Source organism: Prinia subflava, chromosome 6, assembly GCF_021018805.1.
Source record: "Prinia subflava isolate CZ2003 ecotype Zambia chromosome 6, Cam_Psub_1.2, whole genome shotgun sequence".
Taxonomy (NCBI): domain Eukaryota; kingdom Metazoa; phylum Chordata; class Aves; order Passeriformes; family Cisticolidae; genus Prinia; species Prinia subflava.
In genome coordinates this window covers 28,915,927-28,929,787 of record NC_086252.1, presented here as the reverse complement: position 1 = coordinate 28,929,787, position 13,861 = coordinate 28,915,927, and the positions used below count along the sequence as shown (strand labels likewise).

The 13,861-nt window shown below is 45.8% G+C and overlaps 1 protein-coding gene and 1 long non-coding RNA gene across 3 annotated transcripts in view; one reads left to right on the top strand and one right to left on the bottom strand.

Moving 5' to 3' along the window:
• MYLK (myosin light chain kinase) overlaps positions 1–11,244 on the top strand; it is a 203,265-nt gene extending 192,021 nt beyond the window's left edge. For both annotated transcript variants that reach the window (XM_063400871.1, XM_063400872.1), the window contains exons 28-32: positions 2,225–2,377; positions 4,906–5,029; positions 6,215–6,344; positions 7,223–7,342; positions 9,133–11,244. In XM_063400871.1, coding sequence (XP_063256941.1) covers positions 2,225–2,377; positions 4,906–5,029; positions 6,215–6,344; positions 7,223–7,342; positions 9,133–9,389 — 784 coding nt within the window. In that variant the 3' untranslated portion in view covers positions 9,390–11,244. The remainder of the gene's footprint in view (positions 1–2,224; positions 2,378–4,905; positions 5,030–6,214; positions 6,345–7,222; positions 7,343–9,132) is intronic.
• LOC134552311 (uncharacterized) lies at positions 10,767–13,131 on the bottom strand. The gene is made up of 2 exons (XR_010080829.1): positions 12,992–13,131; positions 10,767–11,568 (listed from the first exon to the last, which is right to left on the bottom strand). It is a non-coding gene; the product is annotated as an uncharacterized LOC134552311 (long non-coding RNA).
• Positions 13,132–13,861: the final 730 nt, after the last annotated feature.

Sequence of the window (13,861 nt, the reverse complement as noted above, 5' to 3'; positions counted from 1 at the left end):
AATCTTGTCCAGTGTAGTGCAAGAAGTGCACAGCACTATTTGTGGTAATGCTGTGCAGAGGTCACCTCTGACACACTTCCATCAAGACTGAAGGGAAATGGGATTGTCGCTGCTCCGGCTGCCCAAGTGCGTCCTCTGGAAGCTTAACTGGGTGAAGAGAAAACGTGCATCCCCTCTCTTGACAGTGAGCTAAAGGAACACTACACAGACCTGTCATTGTACGAGCTGCTGGCTTGGCTGGGGCTGTTGTTCTTACCACAAGGTAACAGCGAGACAAACCAGCAGTCGGTGTGTGGAACCCAAAATCAGAGCAGCGGTCTGCACGAGACGTTTTCACTTGTAAAACATTTTGGAGAACACTGACATTGTCATGACTGAGCAAATGTTCAGATGTGGAGAGGAGGTGGGTGTAAGGCCCTGAAGGAGTGCTCTGTGACTCCAGGACAGAGATTCCCGTGCTCTGGATGTACCTGGCCGTGAGGGCTGAGGGTGCGGGCAGGGCAGAGCCTCGCGCGCCCGCGGCTGCGCCAGCTCTACAAACCTCCTCCAGTACAGCAAGTGTCAAACACAGAGAACAGTGGTGGTCAAATTGCTTTATGGGGGCATTTCTGGTACGTTCATCTTTCAGCTTTTGGTAACTTGTGCCTGTTACATCTTCATACGTGGGTTTATGCCACCTCACACATTTACGAAGTCAGGATTCATGGCTGCATTTGAGTGCACCACATATAACAGAAAGTAAGACAGCAAATACATTCTGTCCTGATTCACCTTGTTCTGCCTGAGAATAAACAAACCTTTTATCTTCAGCTCATGTATTATTACTAAGAAGTTTCTGAAGTATACACGTAAGATTCTAGACTCTGCTGTACTGCACACAACTTCCAGAAATGGTAAAAGATCTAGTGTCTGCTCTGTGTGAGACTTCAAAGAGTGTGTGTTTCTGCTTTGCTTATAAAATAAAATGCTTAGGAACAAACCAGATTTTGAATGTAATAAGGGCCAAAAAAGAAGCAAAATAACTTTGAAGGAGATCATTCTAATATTATTAATCTAATAGCTCACTTTATTTGACCTCAATCTTTTTTTAACCAATCTGTTCTGTGATATTCAGTGGCAACATGATATCCATATAGTATTATTTCCATGTAGTGTTTTCAGAACCCTAACAAGTTACAGTTATTTTTCTATATTTAAAAGAAAGAAGTAGCACTGGTTAACACAATTGTGCAGAGAAATCAAATAAAGTCTGTAAAAATTCGTGAAGAATAGGTTATTCTCTGTAAATTGCATGCTAAGAGGAAAAGTGAATAACTTGTATCTCTAAGGAATAAGCAACCTTTCACCTCTAAGTTTTTACTGAAAGTGTGATATATACTGGCATCAAAAGTATCCAGATGCACAGTGTAATCAAGGATAATGCTCGACTGGAGAAAGAGACTGCAAAAATGACACCACAATGTTCTGTAATTGCCTTTCTCTGGCAATTTATCAGTTATATTGTATAGAAAGCCTTGGAAGCTCAACTTAGGTTATAGGAGAGCATTATTTTCATTTCATGCATCATCATGACTGATTGAGAACATAAAGACCAAATGACTTCTGCATGCATCTGCATAACTCCACAGCCTGCAGTGATGCAGCACTGTTTTATCTGTCTGTATAATTCAGAGTGGGTTTGTTTATAATATAGCCCTGTGGATTTCATTATTTCATTACGCATCATTCTCCTTGAGGTCTCTGCAGGAGTAAATGGAATAAAATGTACAAAACCCCCCTTGGTTTGACAGTAAAGGCAACAACGTCATCCTGAAACTGGATGATCTCCAAAAGTCCCTTCCAACCCTAAAAATTCTGTGATTCTAAGGAAATGCCAGGGGAAAAAAATCCACTGAATTTGATGTGAAAAATCCAGTATTAGTCATGCAGAACTAGACAAGTCATTCAACAAACTAGTTTGCTCCAATTTCACCTAATTCTAATTCTCCAATGTCTTGGGAAAAGAGAAGGACACTAGAAAAATGTGCCTTTCAGTTTTGCTGACAAAATTCTAGTTTCCTTCCCATAAGCCTATATGTATTTAGTTTTGAGTCCTTTTACATTCAATTTAGTTTTTAAAGCCCCTGCAGTGCCTGGGAGGCGTCTCACGCGATTTTGACCTGCTGCTGTGGCGGTGATTTGCAGACTGACGTGGTTTGTTCTGTGTGTGTGCCTGTTCCACCAGGGTCAGCGGACTTTCTCCTTTCATGGGGGACAACGACAACGAAACCCTTGCCAATGTCACCTCAGCGACGTGGGACTTCGACGACGAGGCTTTCGATGAAATCTCCGACGATGCCAAGGACTTCATCAGCAACCTGCTGAAGAAAGACATGAAGTAAAGCTGCCGGCCTTAGCTGCTGCATTTTCTGTGTTTGCCTTTAGCTGAGCTGCCATTCGTGTTTCCCCGTGGGTCTCCACACGGCTGCAGCCCCTCTGGCCGTGCTTTATAAGGAGCTGTGGTGTCTGCCCTGCTCTCGTGTCTTTATTTCACCCACGGGCTGCAGGGGCTGAGTGGAGCTTTGGCTGCAGTCGCCGGCTCTTTGTGCTCTTCCCTCCGCTCCGAGGGGCACCCGGGGCTTTTGTGTGGCCGCTCTGATCCCGCTCCCGTGTGACACGTACTCCTGTGTGACACACACTCCCATGTGACACACACTCCTGTGTGACACACACTCCCATGTGACACACACTCCTGTGTGAGACACACTCACGTGTGACACACACTCCCGTGTGACACACACTCCTCTGTGACACACACTCCCGTGTGACACACACTCCTCTGTGACACACACTCCCGTGTGACACACACTCCTCTGTGACACACGCTCCCGTGTGACACACGCTCCTGTGTGACACACACTCCTCTGTGACACACACTCCCGTGTGACACACACTCCTCTGTGACACACGCTCCCGTGTGACACACACTCCTCTGTGACACACGCTCCCGTGTGACACACGCTCCTGTGTGACACACACTCCTCTGTGACACACACTCCCGTGTGACACACACTCCTCTGTGACACACGCTCCCGTGTGACACACACTCCTCTGTGACACACGCTCCCGTGTGACACACACTCCTCTGTGACACACGCTCCCGTGTGACACACACTCCTCTGTGACACACACTCCTCTGTGACACACACTCCTCTGTGACACACGCTCCCGTGTGACACACACTCCTCTGTGACACACGCTCCCGTGTGACACACACTCCTCTGTGACACACACTCCTCTGTGACACACGCTCCCGTGTGACACACACTCCCGTGTGACACACACTCCAGTGTGACACACACTCCTCTGTGACACACACTCCTCTGTGACACACACTCCCGTGTGACACGTACTCCCGTGTGACACACACTACCGTGTGACACACACTCCCGTGTGACACGCACTCCTCTGTGACACACACTCCCGTGTGACACGTACTCCCGTGTGACACGCACTCCCGTGTGACACACACTCCTCTGTGACACACACTCCAGTGTGACACACACTCCTCTGTGACACACACTCCTCTGTGACACACACTCCCGTGTGACACACACTCCCGTGTGACACACACTCCTCTGTGACACACACTCCCGTGTGACACACACTCCCGTGTGACACACACTCCTCTGTGACACACACTCCCGTGTGACACACACTCCCATGTGACACACTCCCGTGTGACACACACTCCCGTGTGACACGCACTCCCGCGTGACACACACTCCTCTGTGACACACACTCCCGTGTGACACACACTCCCGTGTGACACACACTCCTCTGTGACACACACTCCCGTGTGACACGTACTCCTGTGTGACACACACTCCCATGTGACACACACTCCTGTGTGACACACGCTCCTCTGGGACACACTCCCGTGTGACACACACTCCTGTGTGAGACACACTCCCGTGTGACACACACTCCTCTGTGACACACACTCCTCTGTGACACACACTCCTGTGTGAGACACACTCCCGTGTGACACACACTCACGCGTGACACACACTCCCATGTGACACACACTCCCGTGTGACACACGCTCCTCTGTGACACACACTCCCATGTGACACACGCTCCCCTATGACACACACTCCCGTGTGACACACAATCCCGTGTGACACACACTCCCGTGTGACACACAATCCCGTGTGACACGCACTCACGTGTGACACGCTCTGCCTTGCTCCCGTTCACAGGAACACTCCTGCCGTGTGTCGCTTTTAGGTGTGGTACCTCTGAGCAGGCAGCTCCCGTGTAAATGCAGGGATTGGGCAAGAAAAAAAATCAGAGTTGTAAGGCCCGTTTGCAGAAGTGTCTGAACAAACCAAGGAAAGGAAAGAGACTTCTTGCAATGAGTTTGCAAGTGGATGGATGGAGAACAGAGGGTTATTTACCTGTGCGCGCTGAGCTAAGTGAAGAATAGGGGTGGGAGAGATTTGGACATTTCTGTTCTGTGAGATGTTCAGGAGGATATTGAGTGGTGGGATGGAGAAATCTCTGTAAGTGAAGGAAAGGAGATCTGGGACAGGGTTGTGCCAGCATGAAGCAGCTGAATCATTGCCATTGTGGCTCTGCTCTATGTGTTCCATGCCTAAAACATATGGCTTTTCCTGCTTTGTTTTATAATATTTTATTAACACTTAAAAATGCACAGTTTTCTCTCACAAAGAGCTACAGAAATTATGAAAGTGAGTTTAAGAAGTTAGAATAACTGGGAAAGCAAAACCATGTGATCTTTGTTGCTAAATTTAGGAAACAGAAAAATCAGCTCCCAGCAAGGAGAACATAAAATAATGTTACAGCAGGTAGGTTCCTCTCTCATGATTGGCAACACTGACTGGTCTTTTTATACAAAAACAGGAGTCGCTTAAATTGTACTCAATGTCTTCAGCATCCCTGGCTGCAAAAAGACACCAAAAACATGGAAGCCAAAAAGCTTTCCAAAGATAGGATGAAGAAATATATGGCCAGAAGAAAATGGCAGGTAATGACAAAGACATGGAACTGGGCTGGATATCCTATAAAGTCTCTTTATTTTCAATGTTTATTTTCTGGGGAACACGTCACACCAGGGGGTTTCTGCTGCTGGTGAAATGCAGCAGAAATGCCAGGGTGGGAATGCAGGACAGCAGGGCTGGTTCCTGCAGCTGTGCAGTAGGAGGGGGCACAGCTGCACATGCATTGCACAGGATGATCCCATTTCAGGCTACTAAAGGGCATGTGAGCTCCAGTATGTTTTTTTCTACTCCTCTGGAGGTATGCCTCTCTCTCTTCCCTGCCCTCTCCATGACACTGAGAGCTGGGGATATTGTGTAATTCATAACAAACCTGAACAGTTCAGGTAAAACTCACCTGCCTGGCCTCCCTAAAGATACCTTATTTTGTGGCAGTTTTGTTCTACTAAGCAAAGTCTTGTTTGTTCTGTCTTGTTGGAACCTCCCCAGCTTCCCATGCATTCAATCAGACTGGTTTTCTGTAACATATTCAGTCTCCATATCTTCTTTTTTCCTGATGCTGGAACTGGAGTAGCAGGTTCATCTGTGCCACGCTGGTAGCTACAGGAGTTGCTGTGTGAAATCCTGACTCCTTTTGAGTAGCCTACAAAATACTAACTTGTGTAAATCTACCTTATATTCCCTCTTATGTTCTACTCGTTTCTTGAAGCTGATGCAATACCAGTGTCTGTACTGCAGCCCTCACATATTTTGGTAGCCTGGTGGTGATGCTGGCTCCTGTCAGAGCTCTGCTCCCTTCGTGCAGATGCTGCTTTCTCATTCATTTCCTATCAGCTCGTTATCCTCGCTGGATGAGGTTCAGCCCAGCCCAGCAGGCTGAGGAGAGGCGTCCCCCACCAGAGTCCAGCTGCAGTTACACAGGACAGGGTTCTCTGCTGGCCCTCCTCTCGCACAGTGCTTTTTATCCACAGCTAACAGAGACATTCATTTAGGTATGAGTTCATCAGGGGAAGTTTATATCTGCAACTAAATTTGGTCATTCAGTCCAGCCTGCTCTGTCTCTCCTAGAACAACAGAGCTATATATAAGCAGTTTGTCCACCAATTCCAGCGAGGCTTGCAGAGATCCCAGATAATTTGTCCGAAGCACAGTTGTTGCAGAAAGCACATGCCTGTTGGACTGGATTGATCAGAAGCTTCTCTGTTATGTCTTAGAAAACAGGCCATGCTGTCCGAGCAATAGGAAGACTGTCGTCCATGGCAATGATTTCTGGTATGAGTGGCAGGAAGGCCTCTGGGAGCTCGCCCACCAGCCCTATAAATGCAGACAAAGCAGAGAATGAAGGTAAGGATTTTTTTTCTGCCCCATATTTTCACCTGTCTCTGAATCAACCCTACTAAAATTTTCTGCTAATTGCTAGAGACCAACCATCGAGTTGGATATTCCTGCACTCTCTCTCTCTCTGCGTTTTTATCTTCCTATTTTTTAAAGAAATCCGGCAAAAATTCATTGTTCTTGTAGTGTCCTGCTACTCAAAATGTCACACTATAAGCACAGGCAGTAAACTCTTTTCTTTTTAAAGCCAAAGAATTAAGGCAGATTTGTCAGCTGCACTTTCTCTGAGTTTGGGAATGCATGTTTATACAAAGCTGACAGTGATGTATTGCCTTCTCATGCAAGCAAGCAAGCAAGCAAGCAATAAAGCATTAACACTTGCTGTAACCATGGCACACAGCCTGCATTAACCATGCTCCTCAGACAGGGCATTTAAGGAAATGTCTGCCTTACTCCTGTGCGTCCCCAGACAAAATGTGAATCAGTGGTGTTTAACAGTCAGAGGTGCAAATGTTTGACAGTGCTGAAAATCAAGCAAGTAATTTTGACAAATCTACATAGACTGTGGGCCTAATACCAGTGGAGCTTGTTTATCCCTCTGACCAGCAAAAAGGTTTGGTTAGAAACAAATTCAAGGGGAAAATACTGAGGATTCGTAGCACGGTGGCCCTGCACATCCATTTCTTTCTATTTATGGCCTGAATCCTTGTCCAGCTGCAAAAGATTGGCACAAAGCTGAGCAGCCAATGTTCTCACTGTCCCGTTAGTCTGAGAGAATTAAGTGAAATAAAAGGTGCTTTCATTACCATCTGGTAATTAAAAACTAAAATACATCTTTTGAGAACACACCCTGTAAAATTGTTCATCACCTCTTTTCCCTCCTCCAGATGCTTTCCTCGAAGAAGTGGCTGAAGAAAAGCCCCATGTAAAGCCATATTTTACTAAAAAAATCCTTGACATGGAAGTTGTGGAAGGAAGTGCTGCTAGGTTTGACTGCAAAATTGAAGGTACTTTAAATAAGCGTGTCTCTTTCTTTCTTTCCTTCCTTGTCAGCTTTCTGCACTGGGTAGTTGTTTCACTTTTTCAATTTTTACTTCTGTACTGTTGTTGAGTTGGTGCCATTTTGCTTTACCAATACCAGCATGTCACAGCACAAATGTGTTGAAATAACAGAAATTATTTGGAGCTTGTTCCGTGCTTGCCATGGAACAGAAGTCTCCAGGAGTCCATGTGTGAATCACTAATTTAGAATAGCAAGTGGGAACTGTCGTTTGATTTTTGAGGGAACAGTAAAAGCAAGATGCAAAGCATAAATTCCAACAGTGTACTCTTAGAGAGTGCCAGGCAGAGACCAAGAATCAGTAGGAGGTCAGTTGTCTGGAATGACAGACCAGTTTCAGGTCACATCAAGATAACTTTAAGCAATACATACATTTTATTAAAGGCAAACAAGTCTCTAACTGTGTACACATGAGAAGTAAAGACAATATTCTTGTGCTAGTCACATAAGTCACATCTAGAAAATACTGTTCTATTGTTTGGGGGTTTTAAACTTATGACTTCAAGAAAGAAACCTCAGATTGGAATATGCCAGGTGTTAAGTTTATGAGAAGACATGTAAGGAGTGTGGGCATGGTCAGCCCAAGAGTCTAAAGGCCAAGGCCACTGGCACTTCTCCTGCAATGAGACTGAACCTTGTGCATCTCCACTGTGAATGAAAACTAGAAATTCGTAAAGAAGAGCTGTGAAAACAAAACTAGTAGGGTCAGTACCATCCTGCATGTGAACAAGTTACTCTATAATCTTAAAATGAAGAAATCAGAACCTGCCTCTTAGACATTCTGTCGTTTGTTTCTATGCTGCCAATCTTTCCCTGCCTGGTTTCCTGCCTCACAGTGGAGATGTGAGGATGGATTATTATTGCTGATAGATGTTCAGTGTGAGGGGTACGTGCACAAGTACTGCATGGAATAAAAGAGATGGATTTACCGCGGCTGATGTTCCAAACTTTGCATAATTGCAAATATTGCTGTAATGTTCACTTTGTATCAGGGATTCCTGCACTTTATTCCTGCTCAGTGGGGAGTTATCCTCCCCTCCCAGTCCAGAACTTGGCTGAGACCACAAACCTTCCATTTGTTACAGCAGCCAAGAGTACTGTATAAGGGATTGTTCTGCAGCAGGCACTGTGCAGCTCTGGGGGCTTAGCAGAGCCATTTGCTTCACAAAAGGCTCTGGAACTCCTGTCGAGATGCACAATCAAAATGCTTTTCTCAGACTTCCTCACTCACCCTAACGAACACAGAAAAGGGGAGTGCAACGTGCAGTGCTTGTAAGGAGCAGATTAGGAGGAGGAAAATTCATAATAACCACAGCAAAGCAATCTGAGAAAGATATTCAATTGTAAGCCCAAAAAGCAGCTTAAATTGTAAATGTCGGTGTTGGGAGCTGCTGTCTCCGGAGAAGCTGCAGTGTACCGTGAGCCTCGGCTGCACTGCCAGCAGTTCCCTGCTGCCTCAGGACACTCAAAGCTGCAGGCACTGCTGGGGGACTGCAAGGAGAACCCAGCGAGTACCGCAGTGCTCACCTGCAGCTTTTGCTGTTCACGAAAAATAGTTTCAGGTAAATGTGAAGTTAAAAAGCCTCACATCACCTACAGTTATTTTCCATAGAAGTCAATGAAATATTTGTCTATCAACACACTGGCATGTCCGTGGACAGGAATTAGAGCCTGAGGTAATTAGCGCCGAGTTAAGGCTCGTTTACTGCAGTCACTGTTCTCTCTCCACTCCTCCAGGCTATCCCGACCCCGAGGTGATGTGGTTCAAGGACGACCAGCCTGTCAAGGAGTCCCGTCACTTCCAGATAGATTACGATGAGGAAGGGAACTGTTCTTTGACTATTTCTGAAGTGTGTGGGGACGATGATGCCAAATACACCTGCAAAGCTGTTAACAGCCTCGGAGAAGCCACGTGCACCGCAGAGCTCCTGGTGGAAACAATGGCAAAAGAAGGAGAGGGAGAAGGAGAAGAAGATGAAGAGGAGGAAGAATGAAACAAGGCTTAAAAATATATATATTTAAAGACTCTCCTTATAAGGCTCAGAAAACCAAGTTATCAAAAGCACCTTGTGTGAAACGTAGGTCTTTGGGGGGTTGTTATTTCAGCATGATCAGTTGATACCTGTTAGCTTTCTGTACGGGCATTACCTCAAACCAGCAGGCTTTTTAAGTTGCTAGCATGATTGGATTGACTTTAAGCAAGCCATCAACAAAGCTGCCCACACCACTTTTAAAATCAAATATATGGAAACCAAGTTATATTCTGAACATCTTAAAGAAAAGTAGTCTATTTACGGAGCTCATTGCTCTTACCATCACTTTTCTCAGCCAAAACCACAGCTAAGCTGGCTCCCCGAGATCTACTTTAAAGGAATGGTTGGCCAGACATGCAGTGAATCTCTCCAGTCCTGAGGAACAGGCTATCCCCTGAGCTTATCTTCTGTAGGGGAAGGTTTGGCACGGCCAGCATTGCAGTTTGTATGTTGGCATGGTTCATTTCTCACAGCCCAAACCTGAGACATTGTCACTGCCTCTGTCAGTGAGCTCTTAGTGCCCTTGGATTACTGGCTGGCATTAAACATCCAGGTGGTTTCCTGGGATACTCCTGATCTTGCTTTTGGCCAGCTGATCCCACGTTGTCACCTTTCCCTTATGGAGCCTGTCACTTCAGTGCAGCTGCAGCTGCCTACTTAAGAAACAGACTGAAAACACAAAGACTGAGAATATTTTCTGTGTTTCTGGTCAGTCTAATAAAGACTTACGATTCATATATATGCTGCTGTGAAAAAACAGGTTATTGCACAATCAGTGATTTCTCTGTGCATGAGTGTGAATGGAATCCCAGGTTAAAGTTTTACTTGCATTTATTTGGCAATTGCAAAACAGATTTCAACTGATGATAAGCTGGAAACTCCCACAGATTTTTCGAGTAGCCAAAAAGGTAGTAGCCTGGATTACAAACTCCTCTATTCTTAGCAATTTCCAAAGAACCTTAACCTATATAGGACCTATTTCTACCTTAAGAGCTTGACTGTCTTGTTTTTGTCTTGAACCTGCACCAGTAAGGCTGTTGCGTTTTTTAAAAACGCAGAAAAACAAAACAAAAAAAATCCAAACCCCATTTTTTTTTTTCTCAGAAATGGTAAACGCACTCAGACTTAGTAATTTTGCTTTCCTTTCACAGTATTGGCACTTTTAAATTTTTTGTTGTTGTTGTTCAGAGGTAATATCAGAGGCTGCAAGGTGATTATGCATAATCCGAAACCAGTGTGTCTTATATCTATGTATCATTCCAAAAGTGATTCTTTTTCTTTTTCACTTTTTGTGTGTAAAGTGCAACCATTTGCTTTTCAAAGGTTACCTCTTTTAAAAAAAGACATGACCTTAAATCCTCACCATGAAGTAGTCAGTGTACTTTAATACAGGTGTGTACATTATCAGCCTTAGGTTGTTTGATATTACCTAGTTGTGTATGTGTTTCATAGGATTTGCTCCTCTACATTCAGAGCTCAGCTGATGTGGATGACACGACGGTTTGTAACTGCTTTACTCTTTGTTGCTAAGTTCAGATTGCCAGCATGTCTTTTCGATTGATGAAAACCTCTTGTTATACTAAACACAGTATTGCCACAACTCCTTATACAGAAAGGGTTTGAATCTGATTTAGAGCATACAGAGCTTTCCTCACTTTTTTTTTTTTTATGTTTTAGGCAACAACGGGGTGTATTTTGTACCTTAATAAAAATATGCTAATATTCTCCCTGTTTGTTAAACCATCAGAATTGCAAAGATGAGACCGCTACGGCTGTAGTTACTCACGGTTCCTAAATAAATACTACACAAAGCACACTCCTCGTATGCTCTGTTGCAGCGTCACCGCGTTCACCTCGGCCCAGCCTCCCCTCCTGCCCCCGACAGCTGCTGGCCACACAAACCTGTGAGGTGGCCACCGTGGATGTCTGTGGTGCTGTGCCCCTCTCCTGGCCCGGCTCGTGCTGTGCAGAGATTGCTCTGCCCCAGCCACAGCCTGGGCTGGCACTCCTGGCTGTGCTCTGCCATCTGCAGCATCATCACAGGCCTCAGTGGGAACGTGCAGGGGGCACCAGGGCGGCTCCAGGTTTGTTTCACACTTGGGAATTCCCGTATGGTGGGGAAACGTAGAGCTCTGAACGACTGGGGGAGGAAGAGAGGAAAAAATCAGGGAAGTCTCAATGTATGTATGGACTTACACCAATGTTTTTAAAAACCGCAGAGACAAAGTCAAATCTGCTTGTGCTGCCTTTATTCAGACTTCTGCTAACATGCAGCCCACGTGTGCACAGACCGTGCAGGAGCACACAGCCTCCCCTTAAAGCAAAGGCTGTGCAAACACCCTGCTTGCAGCAACATGCCTCGAGCAAATCTTCAGCCCTTCAAAGAGCCATCTTTGCACGGTGTGCCCCCTGCCCTGGGAATGCTCCTGGCGTTGTGCAGTGGCTGAACTGCTGGTTCTGCTGGTTTCCATCCAGGCAGGCACAGCCTGGAGCAGGGAAAGCTCTGGCTGTGCTGGGCTGCTCTGCGGGCACAGCAAGGGCTGTGCACCCACCTTGGGTATCAGCCCACAGACTCACAATTGCTGTTCCTGCACAGATCTTCCCTCTCCTCCTTCTCTTGTCCTTTTGTGTTCCACAGGCTGTGAACTGCCTATGTTTCTTTTGCCCCAAGGATATTCCAAGGAGTTTTTCACCTCCCCATAGCTTCCTATTAACGTCCATTCCAGTCTGCAGGAAACAATGACCTCTACTTCCAAAATTACGTGACACACATCTGATTCAGCTCTGAGCAACTGACTCCAAGCTGTATTTGACCTCTAATTTTTTGTTTTGTTTGATGAATAGAATTCATCACTGAAGGAAGATATTTTATGTACTTGAAACCCTGTCTCATTTTGCCAGCTGTGGTCTGCATTACCTCTTTCTAGAAACGTTGCCTTGCTTGTATAATGAAGAATATGTATTTATAGGATATATACAGCGTATAAAGAAATCCACTCTTGGGGTGTCACAGGACTGAAACCCCAATAGCAGCGGTTTTGCAAGACACTGGTACTGCCCGAGGTGGACCACTTAATTCTCTTTGCATTTCTTTTGTATGACATTCAGTCTTCTCAAGAGACAGTGGAGAATTTGGGACTGGCTGCTATTTTTCACTTGTGTTTCTGGATTTGCAGAAACTTGATTTACTTAATGACCGTCCTGTACGACCTCCCAAGCATCCTGTGCACATTTCTGATTGATGAGGAGACCTTTGCTAATTGCATGCATGGCAGGCAGTCGCCTGCGTCCCTGCTTCCCTTTGCTGACAAAGAAAACAGCACTGGACTGCACAGCCCTCTCCTCTGCAGTGGCTGTCAGACCTTGTAAGCATTTTTTTTTTTACTTGCATACATGAATAATAAATGATTTGTGTCTCTAAAATTTCTTGTTACATTTACTGAAATATTGCACTAAAACATAGCTGTTTGAAAATGGAATTCTCATAAAACTTCTTTGCCTTTTGATCCCTATTGACTGCAAGAGACATGCACATGGATTTATTAGGCCACAAAAATACTCACATGGAAGCAGAATTTTCTGAGATGGGGAGTGAGGCTTATGCTGTTATTCTGCACTGCTCATAAAGGGACTGCACCATGACATGCATGAGAAATAAACCGAGACATGTTTATGAAAGCAAAGAAGTAACTCCACAACGTGTTTACAATTTCTGTAGGGGAGAAAAAAAAATCCTTCTGTTGTGGCTGTTCAGAAAGGCAGTTGTGTCTGCTCTGACACGAACACTTCTATGCTTGTTGCTGGGAAAGTAATGCTTTCCAGGCCTTTGCTCTTGTAGAGAGCTTCAGCAGGAAATGAGTTACAACTTAACATACAGCATGACAGAATTGTTAGGGTGGGAAGAGACTGGAGATCACCCTGTCCAACCCCCCGTGAGGGCAGGGTCGCCTGAGCAGGTGACACAGGAACGCGTCCAGCTGCGTTTGGTGTCTCCAGGGAGGGACACCAGGACCTCGCTGGGCAGTCCTGTTCAAGCGCTCTGCACCCTCAGTGTAGAGCAGTTCTTCCTCGTGTTGAGGTGAAACTTCTTGTGATTTGGTTTATGGCCATTGGTCTTTGTCCTGTGGCTGGGTACCACCGAAAAGTATGGCACCATCCTCCTGACACCCGCCTTGGAGATATTTATGTGCATTAACGGAGATCGCCTCTCAGCCTTCTCCTCTCTGAACTATATTACAGAAGTGATGAAAACGGACGAGATACTCCACAGGTCGCCTTACCAACTAATGCTATTAGGGACACGGCAGACCTATTTATCCCCGCAGAGGGGCGTTTTGAACTACCTCCAAAAGCGACCAAAGCCGTCGCCGATCCCGGGCCGGGCAACCCTGGCCGAGCCCCGGCGGCTGCGCGGAGCTCTCCCCGCCCCGCCG